This window comes from Anarrhichthys ocellatus, unplaced genomic scaffold (assembly GCF_004355925.1).
Source record: "Anarrhichthys ocellatus isolate YVR2014 unplaced genomic scaffold, GSC_Weel_1.0 scaffold15, whole genome shotgun sequence".
Classification (NCBI taxonomy): Eukaryota; Metazoa; Chordata; class Actinopteri; order Perciformes; family Anarhichadidae; genus Anarrhichthys; species Anarrhichthys ocellatus.
Genome location: NW_022280045.1, coordinates 6,528,341 through 6,540,143, shown reverse-complemented (window position 1 = coordinate 6,540,143; position 11,803 = coordinate 6,528,341). Strand labels below are relative to the sequence as shown.

The window sequence follows — 11,803 nt, the reverse complement described above, 5'->3', positions numbered from 1 at the left end:
GGTGGGGTTTGTGACGTATGACCCGACGCTTTGCTGTTTGGGCGGGGGGGAGGGGGGGGGGGGGTCTGGCTGATCTTTAAAAGAAAAGATCAGCCAGACTTCCAAAGTTGTTTTTGGCTAAACTCAAACTAGGGTGGGGCAAGAACTTCTTAGCATTTGCAAGTGGGAGAGACATGTTTTGAGAGGACCCACAGCTATTCATGCTGTGAAGAGGGAAGGGCTATTCTGTAAATAGACCTTACTCCAAACGGTGGTAGAGATGGACCAACCGGTCAGACTGGAATAGAGACCGAGACCGTCTCACTGACCATCACTGTTCACTCTGGTCTGAAAGGCACCGCTAACCATCACCAGTCGTCTGAGGCACTGGTTAATAAATGCATGCCTGGTTTGTTCTTGGTTCGTTCAAGCAAACAGTCTGTTGAAGAATGATTAACAGGAAAGGTTTGCAAAGATAAAAAAAAATCGTTGAATTGGTTAAAAACACACGGGAAGAACCATGTTTGTACAGGAAATACTTTTTATGTTTTGTTAATTTCAGTGCCAATAGCTTTCCTTTTTTTGTATCAGGCTTTGATGTATAGACAGACACTTCTTACTTATAATGCCTGAACAAATTGCCTTCCTTTGACGTGACTGTTCCCCTGAGATTTTGTTTAGCAGTGCTAAAGTGTACGGTAACATGTTGCTCGTATGCTTTCCTTGATTCGTTAAATATGTTCTTTCCTCAACTTGATTATATATTACCATCAAGTTAATGCTGACATTGGCAACAAAGTATGAAGGAACAGGTTTATCTTTGCAGAAAGGTTTAGGGGATGCATTTATATTTTTGACCTGCCTTTATTACACAATAATCAGCTCTGACATTTTACCGTGGCATTAGGCAATATTGTATATCTCTGGCTGGATGTGTTTAACAACAGTTTTCAGAGTGGACCATTAAATCAGCTTTGGGTTTCCCAGTTGTCAGTCCGTCCTGACGGAAGTGTTGCCCATCCCCTGCCTCGTGTTTATTGCCCCGAGAGTGCTATTGTGTTGGTTACGGGTTACTGAAACAGCTTTGTTCTCTTTACAGGGTGGTAAAGGAGGAAATATCTGACGACAACGCTAAACTGCCCTGTTTTAATGGACGTGTGGTGTCATGGGTAGGTTCGAAATGCATTCATTTTCATTCAATTTGTCATTTTCTGGTTTGCTTATTTTTTGTTGTTGTTGTGCACTTGTCTGCATTGGCTGTATTTGTGTGGTTAAGCGGCTGCGTGGCAACTGTTTGCGTGCGTGTATAACAATGATTCCCATCTGTTGGCCAGTGATCATGTTGATACTTGGTCTCTAGGGAGATGCCCCATTCGTCTGGGTGATAATATCATTACCACATAATGATCCCACGAGCAACAGACGCATGCAAACACGCTTTTTCTCTCCTTGTGTGTTTAAAGCACCTTGAGAGAAAGTGAGCTGCAATCATTTTAAAGTAATTTCATATAAGTCTTCACCTATGCTAGTAACGGCACGCAACACATGCCTACTTGCATACATGTACTTGCGTGCAGTATCTCATTTAGAGGCTCTGAGCAGTAATTCTCCCGTCTCCGCAACACAAGAGACATCTGGTGCTGCTTCTCCATTCCTCTCCCCTCCACTTTGAAATTAGGTTAAAACAAGTGAAATCACAGGATAGGCAAAAAATACCCTGTAACAAAGAGCCTCACTGCATGTCCTCTAATAAGAAGATTGAGTCTCACAAGTTGGGGGAAATACAGTTGAGAGAGTGCTCTGTGTATTGATGTGAACGGCTAATGCATTTGGTTATTTTACTACAGTGTGGTTATAATTAAAGGTTTTATTTGAGAGTCATCAACACAGATGTTTGAGTTTATAACCCAGTGTGCTCTGTTGTGGTGATTTTCATTCCACTATGTCAAGTTTGGTTGACTGTGGTTCAAAGCCTATTCCTGTGTGTGTGTGTGTGGGTGTGTGGGTGTGTGGGTGTGTGTGTGTTTTGTTGAAATGTTCCATGTACAATGAAACGTTATCTCTGCTGCAGTGTGTCCATTTGTTTGTCTCCAGCGTTCATCTGTTGTTTCAACCATGTGATTGATTGTTCTCTGGGGTCCAAGGGCCTGGCTCTCTATCGTCACATCATCACAACAGACTAGCACCCTCAATGTGGCCTGTTGTGCTTTATAGTCAGCTGACAACCAGATCTTGTCTATCACATTCTTTTTTTTACACCTTATCTCAGTGCACCTCAACTGTCCTGCAGTAACTACACTTCTGCCCTTCCTGCAGACCAACATGTTTTCCCTATAAGCTGAACAAACATAATGAATGTACAAACTGGATAAAAAGCAACCTGTATAATGTCCAGACAAGTCAAAACAGTTGATGGACAGTCTAGTCAATCAAGACAAAAAGACATTTGCAGGTATCACCTGGACACCTTTTTACAATCATCTGACATTTCATAGTCCAGATCATTTATTATTTATGAAAACAAACATGAATTAACCTGCCCTAATGTGTGTTATGGCCAAACACAATGTATAAAGTAGACAATGTGTAATTAACATGATGGGTGTGGTGACGCTGACATGACACAACCTGTGCATGCTGCATATAAAATTAAATTTTACCAGTGAACTCCAGTTCAAATGTGTTTTTTTTTTTTCCTGCTCACTACACCGAAGAAACGGTGTACTTGTTAAAATGGTAAAAAAGAATTATAGTCGTAGCTGTGACATAAACGGCAAGCACATTTGAGCTTCTTACCCAACTGTGTAGGCTGCTAATCGTGGAGATAGTTTCCCACTGATCTAATGTCAGCTTTAAGCTTGTTCATGCTTGCATATCATACAAGTGTATGCTTCATTTCTAATATGGACAAGATCCAAGATTAGAACTACAGATCTATGGCAGAATGTCGAAAAACATACTGAATGAGCCGGACTAATGTTCGCTGGAATATGCTACAAGTAAAAAGGAAGACGATGGTAATGTTGAAGGCCGAATATCCTAATGTTAAAATCTATTGCTCATGTCATTTCCCCTGAAAACTCGGTCATGGTCCATCGGATCCCACTTTTTCCACACTTTGGTTACTTGGGCAACACTGTCAGGTAGACAAATAACAACATGGCACACGGTCTGTCACAACTCTCTGAAACCACAGCTGCCTTTGGATCATCAGGAAATGAGTAGACAACAAATAGATTTCTACATTAGTCCCTAACGGTCCATAACTACTGCCGAGCCTTTAGGCAGTGACGATATACCACCCAGTGCTTGGACATGGTGTAGTGTAAACACACCAGGGCTCCGGCGTGGGTCTGCTGCCCACTTGTCTTTCAGTGTTTTCTTTCCCCTGAGTGTTTGTCTCAGTCCTCTGACTGACCTGGCTCTCTCGTCTGTTGACAGTTGGTCTCTGGAGACGGGGCCCACACAGATGCCGGCTCCGTGGCAGACAGTACAGAGGCGGCTCCGCCTTTGGAGAGGACCGGGGGCATCGGAGACTCCAGACCACCCTCTTATCAGTCAGTATATTCAGAGATATTGGGCTGCATTTCTTTTAGAGTGTGTGTGTGTGTGTGTGTGTGTGTGTGTGTGTGTGTGTTCGAGAAAGAGAAAGATGCCATGCATACTTTGTGTTTGGCTCTGTGCATGAATGAGTCCTGTGTTTCCTAATAACAACGGTAATGGAGGAAATGGCAAATTTGAGAAAGTCTGACATCTTGTGACTGCCCAGGAGGAAATAACATCTACCTTTTTCTTCTTCTACTCTTTTATCATTAGATTATCTTCATTCTGGAAGTTAATGTAGAGCACTGGTGTCTCTTATTCATGCTTCATGTTGCCAGTCTTTTAGTTCTTAAATATGTTTCCTAAAACGTGTATTTTTAGCATTTGTAAGTGCAGTCTGGTTCATCTGCAAATAAAGCAAAGTGTGTAGAAGACACATTATGGAAGTGAAAAAGAAACCAGACTGAAATAAGTCAAGCAATGCAACAATTCCCACCCAATATTCAACTACACTGAGTGAGCGAAGGCTTTATACTCAACACAGTTTGTGATGTGTTTATAACAAGAAGCGATTTTAATATAAACATTTGTTTAAGTGGCTGTTAAATGAGCTCAACGTTCTGGATAATGACGTAGCGTAATTCTCTCTCTTTTTAACACCAACTCTGTCGTCTGTGCACCGTCTCTGTCTGAAGTGGGGTAGCAGCCAGCGGTCGGGACAGTCTGGACAATGACACGGAGACCGGCTCCATCGTGTCGCAAAGGAGAGAGCGGGAGAAGCCGCGACGGAAACACACTAACGACCACGGTCAGAGAGATGTCCGCTTCCTTTTTCTCATTGACCTGCATTGTATCTCACAACTCACCGATGTCATTTATCTGGTGGGGGAAATTCAAGGGTTTTACCGTGCACGGGGTGGTTTGCATCAGTAAAATGTGTTGCCACAAATGAAAAGCTTTGACTTGAACTTCCATTAGATATGATCAATAAGGAACACGCAGGGTTTGAAGAGTTATTTTGTAACGGGTGACAAGGTTATATAAGCCTAAAGAGAAGAATCTCACACCTGACTGACACGCTAAGTTCTTATCTTTTGTAACAGAATATGTATATTTTCATGTCGTGTATACATGCGTCATCCTGACCCTAACGCTGTCCCACTGCAGGTGGAAGGCAGAACGGCTACTCGTCGCGTTCGATTGGACGCGGGGGCCCCGAATACGACAGCTGCTCGTCCTTCATGAGCAGCGAGCTGGAGTCTACTTCCTGTTTTGACTCGGAAGATGACGACGCAACCAGCAGGTCAGACGTTCTGTGTAGCTGTCCAACTTGTTGTTCATTAAGTTCAGTTCCCAGTGAGCAATGTGTCTGCAATTACATATGATGGGTTTTGGCAGAGATTAGCACAGTCTAATTGTCTGGTGGTTTTTATGGTTTACCCCCCACCCCCCTCGGGTTCTCCTCCAGGAGTCGTTAAAATATCTGCAACCCACTTTAAAGACTCTGCTGTTCTCAGTCTTAAGGCATCTACCAGGATGTCCCCCCCCCCCCCCCCCCCCCCCCCCCGTTGATGCAGATCTGGAGAACAGCTTCGTCAGTATATGTGAAAGAAATGTCTGGATATTGATGCCACTGATAAGACATCTGTCAGGATATAACTTGTAAATGATGTGGGTTGGATGCCGTCAAACAGTTAAAGCTGTTCCTGACTCCTGGCAAGCACCACTTTCCTCATGGAAACAGGGTTTAAAGGGCTTTTTATTTATGTAGGTAACATTCAATTTGATGCTGAAACCAGTTAAATGGGGAAAATTGTCTCTCCAGGTATTTTTATTCACCTTATGCTGTGTTGTGTTTTCTTTTAGTTTGATTCACGTAGCGATACATATTTGGTCATATAGTACAACCCTTTCCATGTGTGTGAATAGTCTCTAAAACAATTAGCTTTCTTCTTTTCTTGTGTTCAGATTCAGCAGCTCCACAGAGCAGAGCTCCTCTCGTCTGATGAGACGACACCGACGCCGCCGACGGAAACCAAAGGCCTCAAATATCGACAGGGTGAGACGGCACACTTGGGACGTACAGGACTGCAAATTCACCCCATTTGTCTTTGTTAAAATTGTCTTCTAGTTTGTGACTTTTGATTCTTCTCCTCGTATTTATTTTCTTTCCTCTTAATTTCCATAATTCGTCTCTCCAGTCTTCGTCGTTCAGCAGCATCACAGACTCCACCATGTCTCTGAACATCATCACTGTCACTCTCAACATGGGTAAGTCACACAGAATGCAACTAGATTTGTCGGGATGAATGGAGAGTGCATTTCTTCAGAATAACGCCTCCTTATAAAGTCACACCCTTGGCCCGAGTTAAAACATTTCTTTCACAAGATGGGGAAATATGCAAATGTAGGTAATTTCTTCCATATTGATGACCTCATCTGTCTTTACTTCCTCCACTTCCCTCTTGAATACACATTGTCTGTTCCTCTCCTCTTCACAGAGAAGTACAACTTTCTGGGCATCAGTATTGTGGGTCAGAGTAATGAGAGGGGAGATGGAGGAATCTACATTGGCTCCATCATGAAGGGAGGAGCTGTGGCTGCAGATGGACGTATAGAGCCCGGGGACATGCTGTTGCAGGTGTGTGTCTGTATGCATGTGTGAAAGACAAAGAGAGAGAGAGAGAGAGCGGCAGGTGTGTGTCTGTGCATGCCTGGGACTTGGACCAGGAAAGTGTGTGTGTGTGTGTGTGTGTGTGTGTGTGTGTGTGTGTGTGTGTGTGTGTGTGTGTGTGAGAGAATCATTGGAATAACTGTAACCCTGTGAACGATTTATACCTCGTTCTATGGGAATATAGCATGTTAGTGAACTCAAGCCTGTCCTTTGTTCACATTATGATGTTACAAATGTATGTTTACAACCTTTGAGAGATTGTCTTTTTTTTTTATCCCCGTAGGTGAACGACATAAACTTCGAGAACATGAGCAATGACGATGCGGTTCGAGTACTGAGGGACATCGTGCACAAACCAGGGTGAGCAGCAAACTGGCACACATGATACAAGCGTATGGCACACAGAAGATGCAAAACATGACTGAATTCTAGTAAAGTTGAAGCTGAGATCATTCTTTGTGTCTGTTTTTTTTTTACCAGTCCCATTACTCTGACTGTGGCCAAGTGCTGGGACCCAAACCCTCGGAGTTGCTTTGCTCTGCCCAGAAGTGAGTGTTTGTCTCCTCTTCTTCCCTTTTGTCCTTGTCCATACATGCAAACTGCTTATCCTACGTTTAATTCAACAGGTGAGCCAATCCGGCCCATTGACCCAGCTGCGTGGGTGTCCCACACGGCGGCCATGACCGGGGTCTACCCTGCGTATGGCATGAGCCCTTCTATGAGCACCGTCACCTCCACCAGCTCCTCCATCAGCAGCTCCATCCCCGAGACTGAACGTGAGTCTCGTCACCCGCTGCAGCTGCCTGTTATTGCTTCTTATCAAGGCACTTTAAGCCAAAACAACTTACATCCCACCATAACTCTTTGTCACAGTTTTTGAAGTTGCAATGTACATATTCTGCCTTTTTAAAAAAAACATTCTATTGTTTTCTCTTGGCTTTTTGTTAGATACAGTTGACTATTCAACCTACTACGATCGGAGGCATTAAGTCCTCTAGGATTGTTGATACTCAGGATTTTACTTTATGATCATTCTGCTCTCATTCTGGAGCCCCCACCCTCTGTCCTCCATAAAGTGCAGATGTATCAGTATCTTCCTCAGACGTGTTAGTAAATCTGTGTTAAGCTTGGCCCTGCCCTCTCACTGCATTCCTGCGACTACTCTCCGTTCCAGCTTTTACTGTGCACAGCCTCACAGCTTCCATCTGCTCAATAACTCTTGTCAAAACTGAGCCATAACTCACGACTTTCATCTTCCCTGTAATCTTTGGAAGAATGGGGGGGGTTTCCTCTTTTCTCTCAGGAGAAACGGCGTCCCTCTCTCGACACACTTTCTTGACCAAATTGATATGATTCACATTTCTGGAGATTTCCCCCCCCCCCCAAGTGATCACATGTTTGTTTATTTCTGGCTACAATTTCTGGTTTACTGGTGCATTTTTCATACACTCTGCATAATGGGCCAGCTGTATTGGTGCCAGAAGTTATTTAAAGTGCAGCAACAGTGACGTTTTATCGGAGACAAAAATTAAATATCTGCAATCTAAAATATCAGTTCAGTTGTTGCCATCATTTACTTTTGCTTGTTAACAACTTATTAAAAACTGAAAAATGTAAATCTACATGTATCAAACTGTCATATGTACAGTACCCATATGTTACGATGTGATCTTGTTCTACGAAGGACATTTCATTTATTATGATCAGGCTTGACCAGTTCAGTTGTAGTCCAATTCAAACAAAGATCCAGCCTCCTCTGATTCATGATCTGTCGCATTACAGTCCAGACCACAGGAAACCAAATATTAACTCAGGCAAATTCAAAAAAACAGATTTTTGAAATCGTCAGAGATACAGTAATGGCACGCAGCTGTGCTCTCGTTGATTTAGTAGGAAACTCAACAAATACACCAGTGGTTTTCATTCAAAGGGTGTCTTCTGATCTTTCCCAGGATTCGATGACTTCCACCTGTCCATCCACAGCGACATGGCAACGGTTGCGAAGGCCATGGCCTGCCCAGAGTCAGGTCTGGAGGTGCGGGACAGGATGTGGCTCAAGATCACCATCGCGAATGCCTTTATCGGTATGTCTGTCAAAGCAGAGGGCGTGATCACTGAGTGTCTCAGTGAAAACCTCTCATAGCAATTTTCTTTTATTGCTCCAAGTTGCATATCACAGCAGTAGTGTCTTCTTCATTTCATCCAGAAAAGATGTGGCTTTGTTGCTGACTAAAACAGTCCAAAAGCACCTGTGGACAGATAAATGTCATAAATATAGATGATTCAAATCATCTTGGATATAATTCTATATCCTTAAATAGTCATTGAATGTGATGAGCAGAAACTGTACCTGAAGTGTGTGTCTTTGTGTCCTCAGGTTCTGATGTGGTGGACTGGCTCTTCCATCACGTGGAGGGGTTCTCAGATCGCCGAGAAGCCCGTAAATACGCCAGCAACCTGCTGAAGGCCGGCTACATCCGGCACACCGTCAACAAGATCACCTTCTCTGAACAGTGCTACTACGTCTTTGGAGACCTCTGCGGCAGTAAGTGGATGCTCGGATCTGCTTTGAGTGTTGTCATTAAAAGCAAGTCTCCATCTATAGGTGGGGTGGTACTGTGGAAGTCTAAATCCGTCCTTCTTTCTCTCTCTCAGACATGACCCATCTGTCTCTCCATGAACACGATGGTTCCAGCGGGGGTGCCTCAGACCAGGATACTCTTCCCCCTCTGCCTCACCCCGGGGCAGCGCCCTGGCCCATGACTATGCCCTACCAGTTCCCCATTCTACACCCATACGACATGCAACAGCCCTTCCATGGTGGACCAGGCACTGGCAGTGCAGGAAGCCAGCACAGCGGTGAGTGCCGTTAGAACATGCTGACTCTGGGGTATTGGTGGAAAACTACAGGAATGCCATTTTAATGTTGTACCACCTCCTATAGACTTGAAATGTGTCCGTTTTCAGTTTGCTGATGAAAAAAATTATCAAAATATCACAATATCAGAGTCCAATTCCTGGAGATTCATCTTCTCCATCATCTATGTCTATGCTGCAAACACCATGTTGCACAGTATGTTGCCAAAACACATCTTAAGTATGGCAGAGCTCACCGGAGGCTAACACAGAAACAGTAAAAAGATGTTACAGTCTGTAACTGACGTGAATTCATGCTAGCTACCGCTGCATTTCTTGTTATGGTGCAAACTACAAAGTGTCACTTTGCACAGAGAAATTTAACCTTAAACATTTTGCTGTGTTCAACATCTGGTTTTGCGGTCTTATCCAAAAAGGAAAATCAACATAAATTTGATCGCCGCACTTTCTTTCCAGCTCTAGGTCCAGTACATGTTTCGATTAGCTTACTTCAAAGGCATGAAGGGAATAACTTCGTTATTTGAAGAGTGAAAAACATTCCACCCAACAGCTCCAAAGCTGCCGGGTTTACTTGTTTGTTTTGTGTATTTAACATGTGTAGAAATAGAAAACCAGACATTGTGGTTTTAGGAACAGTTTGCTTACGCAATGAATATATTTACTGACCAACAGCAGCTGGACCCACTTTCTGCAAAAACATCTAAGATGTCCTGTCCTCATTTTTTTGGTTGCACACTAACATTGAATGTACTGCTAATAGTTAACCAGGTTACAAGATACAACGTGGATTTTGGAGTTGCTAAATGGTTATTTTATTGCTTTTTATTCTCTAGCCTTCACAGTTGGTGCTCAGCTAGTCCCGTCTAAAAGACACAGAGAAATAACATGTACCTTTTCATCTGTCTTTGGCAACAAGTATAAATACAAAATCTAAATATCAGAATGTTCCTTTAAGCGTAGAAGCAGTTCTGGTTTTGAATCCGTCAGTCTGAAGAACACTCCTCTAAAGCGAGCAGCCTGTTTGTGGTAATAAATGAAAACATGTAATTGTCTTCAGTAATGGCTGAGCTGTCTGGCCTGTGAAATGCAGTGGATGCTCCGTTTGCATGTCTGCATTAGTCATGCAGCTCTCCTGAGAGTCTCCCACAAACTGGGTCACGCCTGCCTCCGTCACTTCACTGGCACCCAGATGGGAGTGAGTGGCTCAAATAGGTCACTCAGATTGAATTAACAAAACGTGGTGTTTGTGTGTGTTTTACGCTTGGATAATAATCGTATCTTCTACTCTGTCCACAGGAAGCAGCGGCTCCAACTGCAGTAAAAACGAGGGGCGGAAGTCCGGCGGCAGTGGCAGCGAAACCGAGATCAGGAGCCACCGAGCTCCAAGTGAACGCTCGGTGGCTCCCCCTAGTGAACGAAGCATCCGTAGCTCTGTCAGCCACCTCAGTGCCAACTCCCACTCGCTAGCCTACAGTCCAGGGCTCGTCTACGGCCCCCCCGGCCTGCCCCCCCAGCCCCCACTGTCGACCGCCGCACCTGGCGCCCCACCGGGCAGAGAGCTCACCTCTGTGCCCCCCGAGCTCACCGCCTCACGCCAGTCTCTGCGCATGGCGGTGGGCAATGCCGGGGAATTCTTTGTTGATGTGATGTAACGCTGGTGCCTTAGGCCAATAACAAAGTAGCAGATGGGGCTTTATCTGAGAAGGACAGAATGACAGGATACGGGGGAGGGAAGATTGCAAAAAAACAACCAAGGCCTTGATTCCACTCTCCTAAAAGCAGAAATGGAACTGTTGTGTCTGTTGAGAGAAAATGTTCCTCCTTCTTTGTGCTTTTCTTCCTCATAGTACTCGTGGCCATACTTTCTTCAGTGAAGAAACCCCCCTCCCCCCCTCGCTCAAGATGGAACCAAAGCGCCTTTCTCGATTTCCACTACTCAGTGGGGCAGAGTTTGCGTAAGGACTAAGAGCAAAGAGAGGGAGTGAGACGGTGTAAACGGACAACTGGGGGAAGATGACGCCGCATTTTTCTACACGGATGTTTTTCATTTGTTCTTCTCTTCGCTCTACCTCCCTTATCTTAACACTCTGTCCTCCCCCTCTGCTGTTCACATCAAAACTGAGAGCAAGAAGCCTCTTTCCTTCCTTCTGTTCTTTCAATTCCAACTCACTGACCTCTTAACAAGAAAAAAATAATAACCCGAAATGAACACTAACTGTTAACCTTATTCAGACTTTTTAAATGTTTGCTTGACTTAAGAGAGAAAGAAATTGAAACATGTGTATGTAGTGCAAGAGAGACACAGTCCTTCTTACTGTAAGAATGCATTTCATTTATTATATATGTAGTTGGTCACAACTAGTTTAATTTTTAAACGCTAAACAGGAGCATCCAGCTTCAAGAGTCATTTTTACACTGCATAACTGCATTTTCATCTGTTAGCCAGAGCATTTTCAGACTCTGTCTTGTGATAATGTATAGTGGGGAAAAAAAGTCCTACCATGTCTTTCACACTACTCTTTTACTAAGGAAAAAATGTCTTTTTATTTATAAATATAGTTTTATGACTTAACTTTGCTGCTGTGTGTTGTTTTTATTTGAGTGTGTGCATGTGTTTGTGAAGCCATAATTTGCAATTTCGGGTTTATTTCTTTTTGTTTGTTTTTTCATGGGTCCGGGTCATGTTTGCATTTAAAGGCAGTGGAATTCAGACTGTCCAAGATTAGGAAT

General features: G+C 43.7%; 1 protein-coding gene across 2 annotated transcripts in view; it reads left to right on the top strand.

The window, feature by feature from the left end:
* Nucleotides 1-11,645, top strand: part of dvl3b (dishevelled segment polarity protein 3b) — a 13,039-nt gene extending 1,394 nt beyond the window's left edge. Inside the window, exons 2-15 of one of the 2 annotated variants that reach the window (XM_031854581.1) lie at nucleotides 1,079-1,148; nucleotides 3,421-3,536; nucleotides 4,218-4,330; nucleotides 4,690-4,825; nucleotides 5,491-5,581; nucleotides 5,724-5,793; nucleotides 6,024-6,163; nucleotides 6,480-6,556; nucleotides 6,677-6,744; nucleotides 6,823-6,972; nucleotides 8,149-8,280; nucleotides 8,574-8,741; nucleotides 8,852-9,055; nucleotides 10,370-11,645. In XM_031854581.1, coding sequence (XP_031710441.1) covers nucleotides 1,079-1,148; nucleotides 3,421-3,536; nucleotides 4,218-4,330; nucleotides 4,690-4,825; nucleotides 5,491-5,581; nucleotides 5,724-5,793; nucleotides 6,024-6,163; nucleotides 6,480-6,556; nucleotides 6,677-6,744; nucleotides 6,823-6,972; nucleotides 8,149-8,280; nucleotides 8,574-8,741; nucleotides 8,852-9,055; nucleotides 10,370-10,725 — 1,891 coding nt within the window. In that variant the 3' untranslated portion in view covers nucleotides 10,726-11,645. The remainder of the gene's footprint in view (nucleotides 1-1,078; nucleotides 1,149-3,420; nucleotides 3,537-4,217; nucleotides 4,331-4,689; nucleotides 4,826-5,490; nucleotides 5,582-5,723; nucleotides 5,794-6,023; nucleotides 6,164-6,479; nucleotides 6,557-6,676; nucleotides 6,745-6,822; nucleotides 6,973-8,148; nucleotides 8,281-8,573; nucleotides 8,742-8,851; nucleotides 9,056-10,369) is intronic. The other variant, XM_031854582.1, reaches the window with a different exon arrangement.
* Nucleotides 11,646-11,803: the final 158 nt, after the last annotated feature.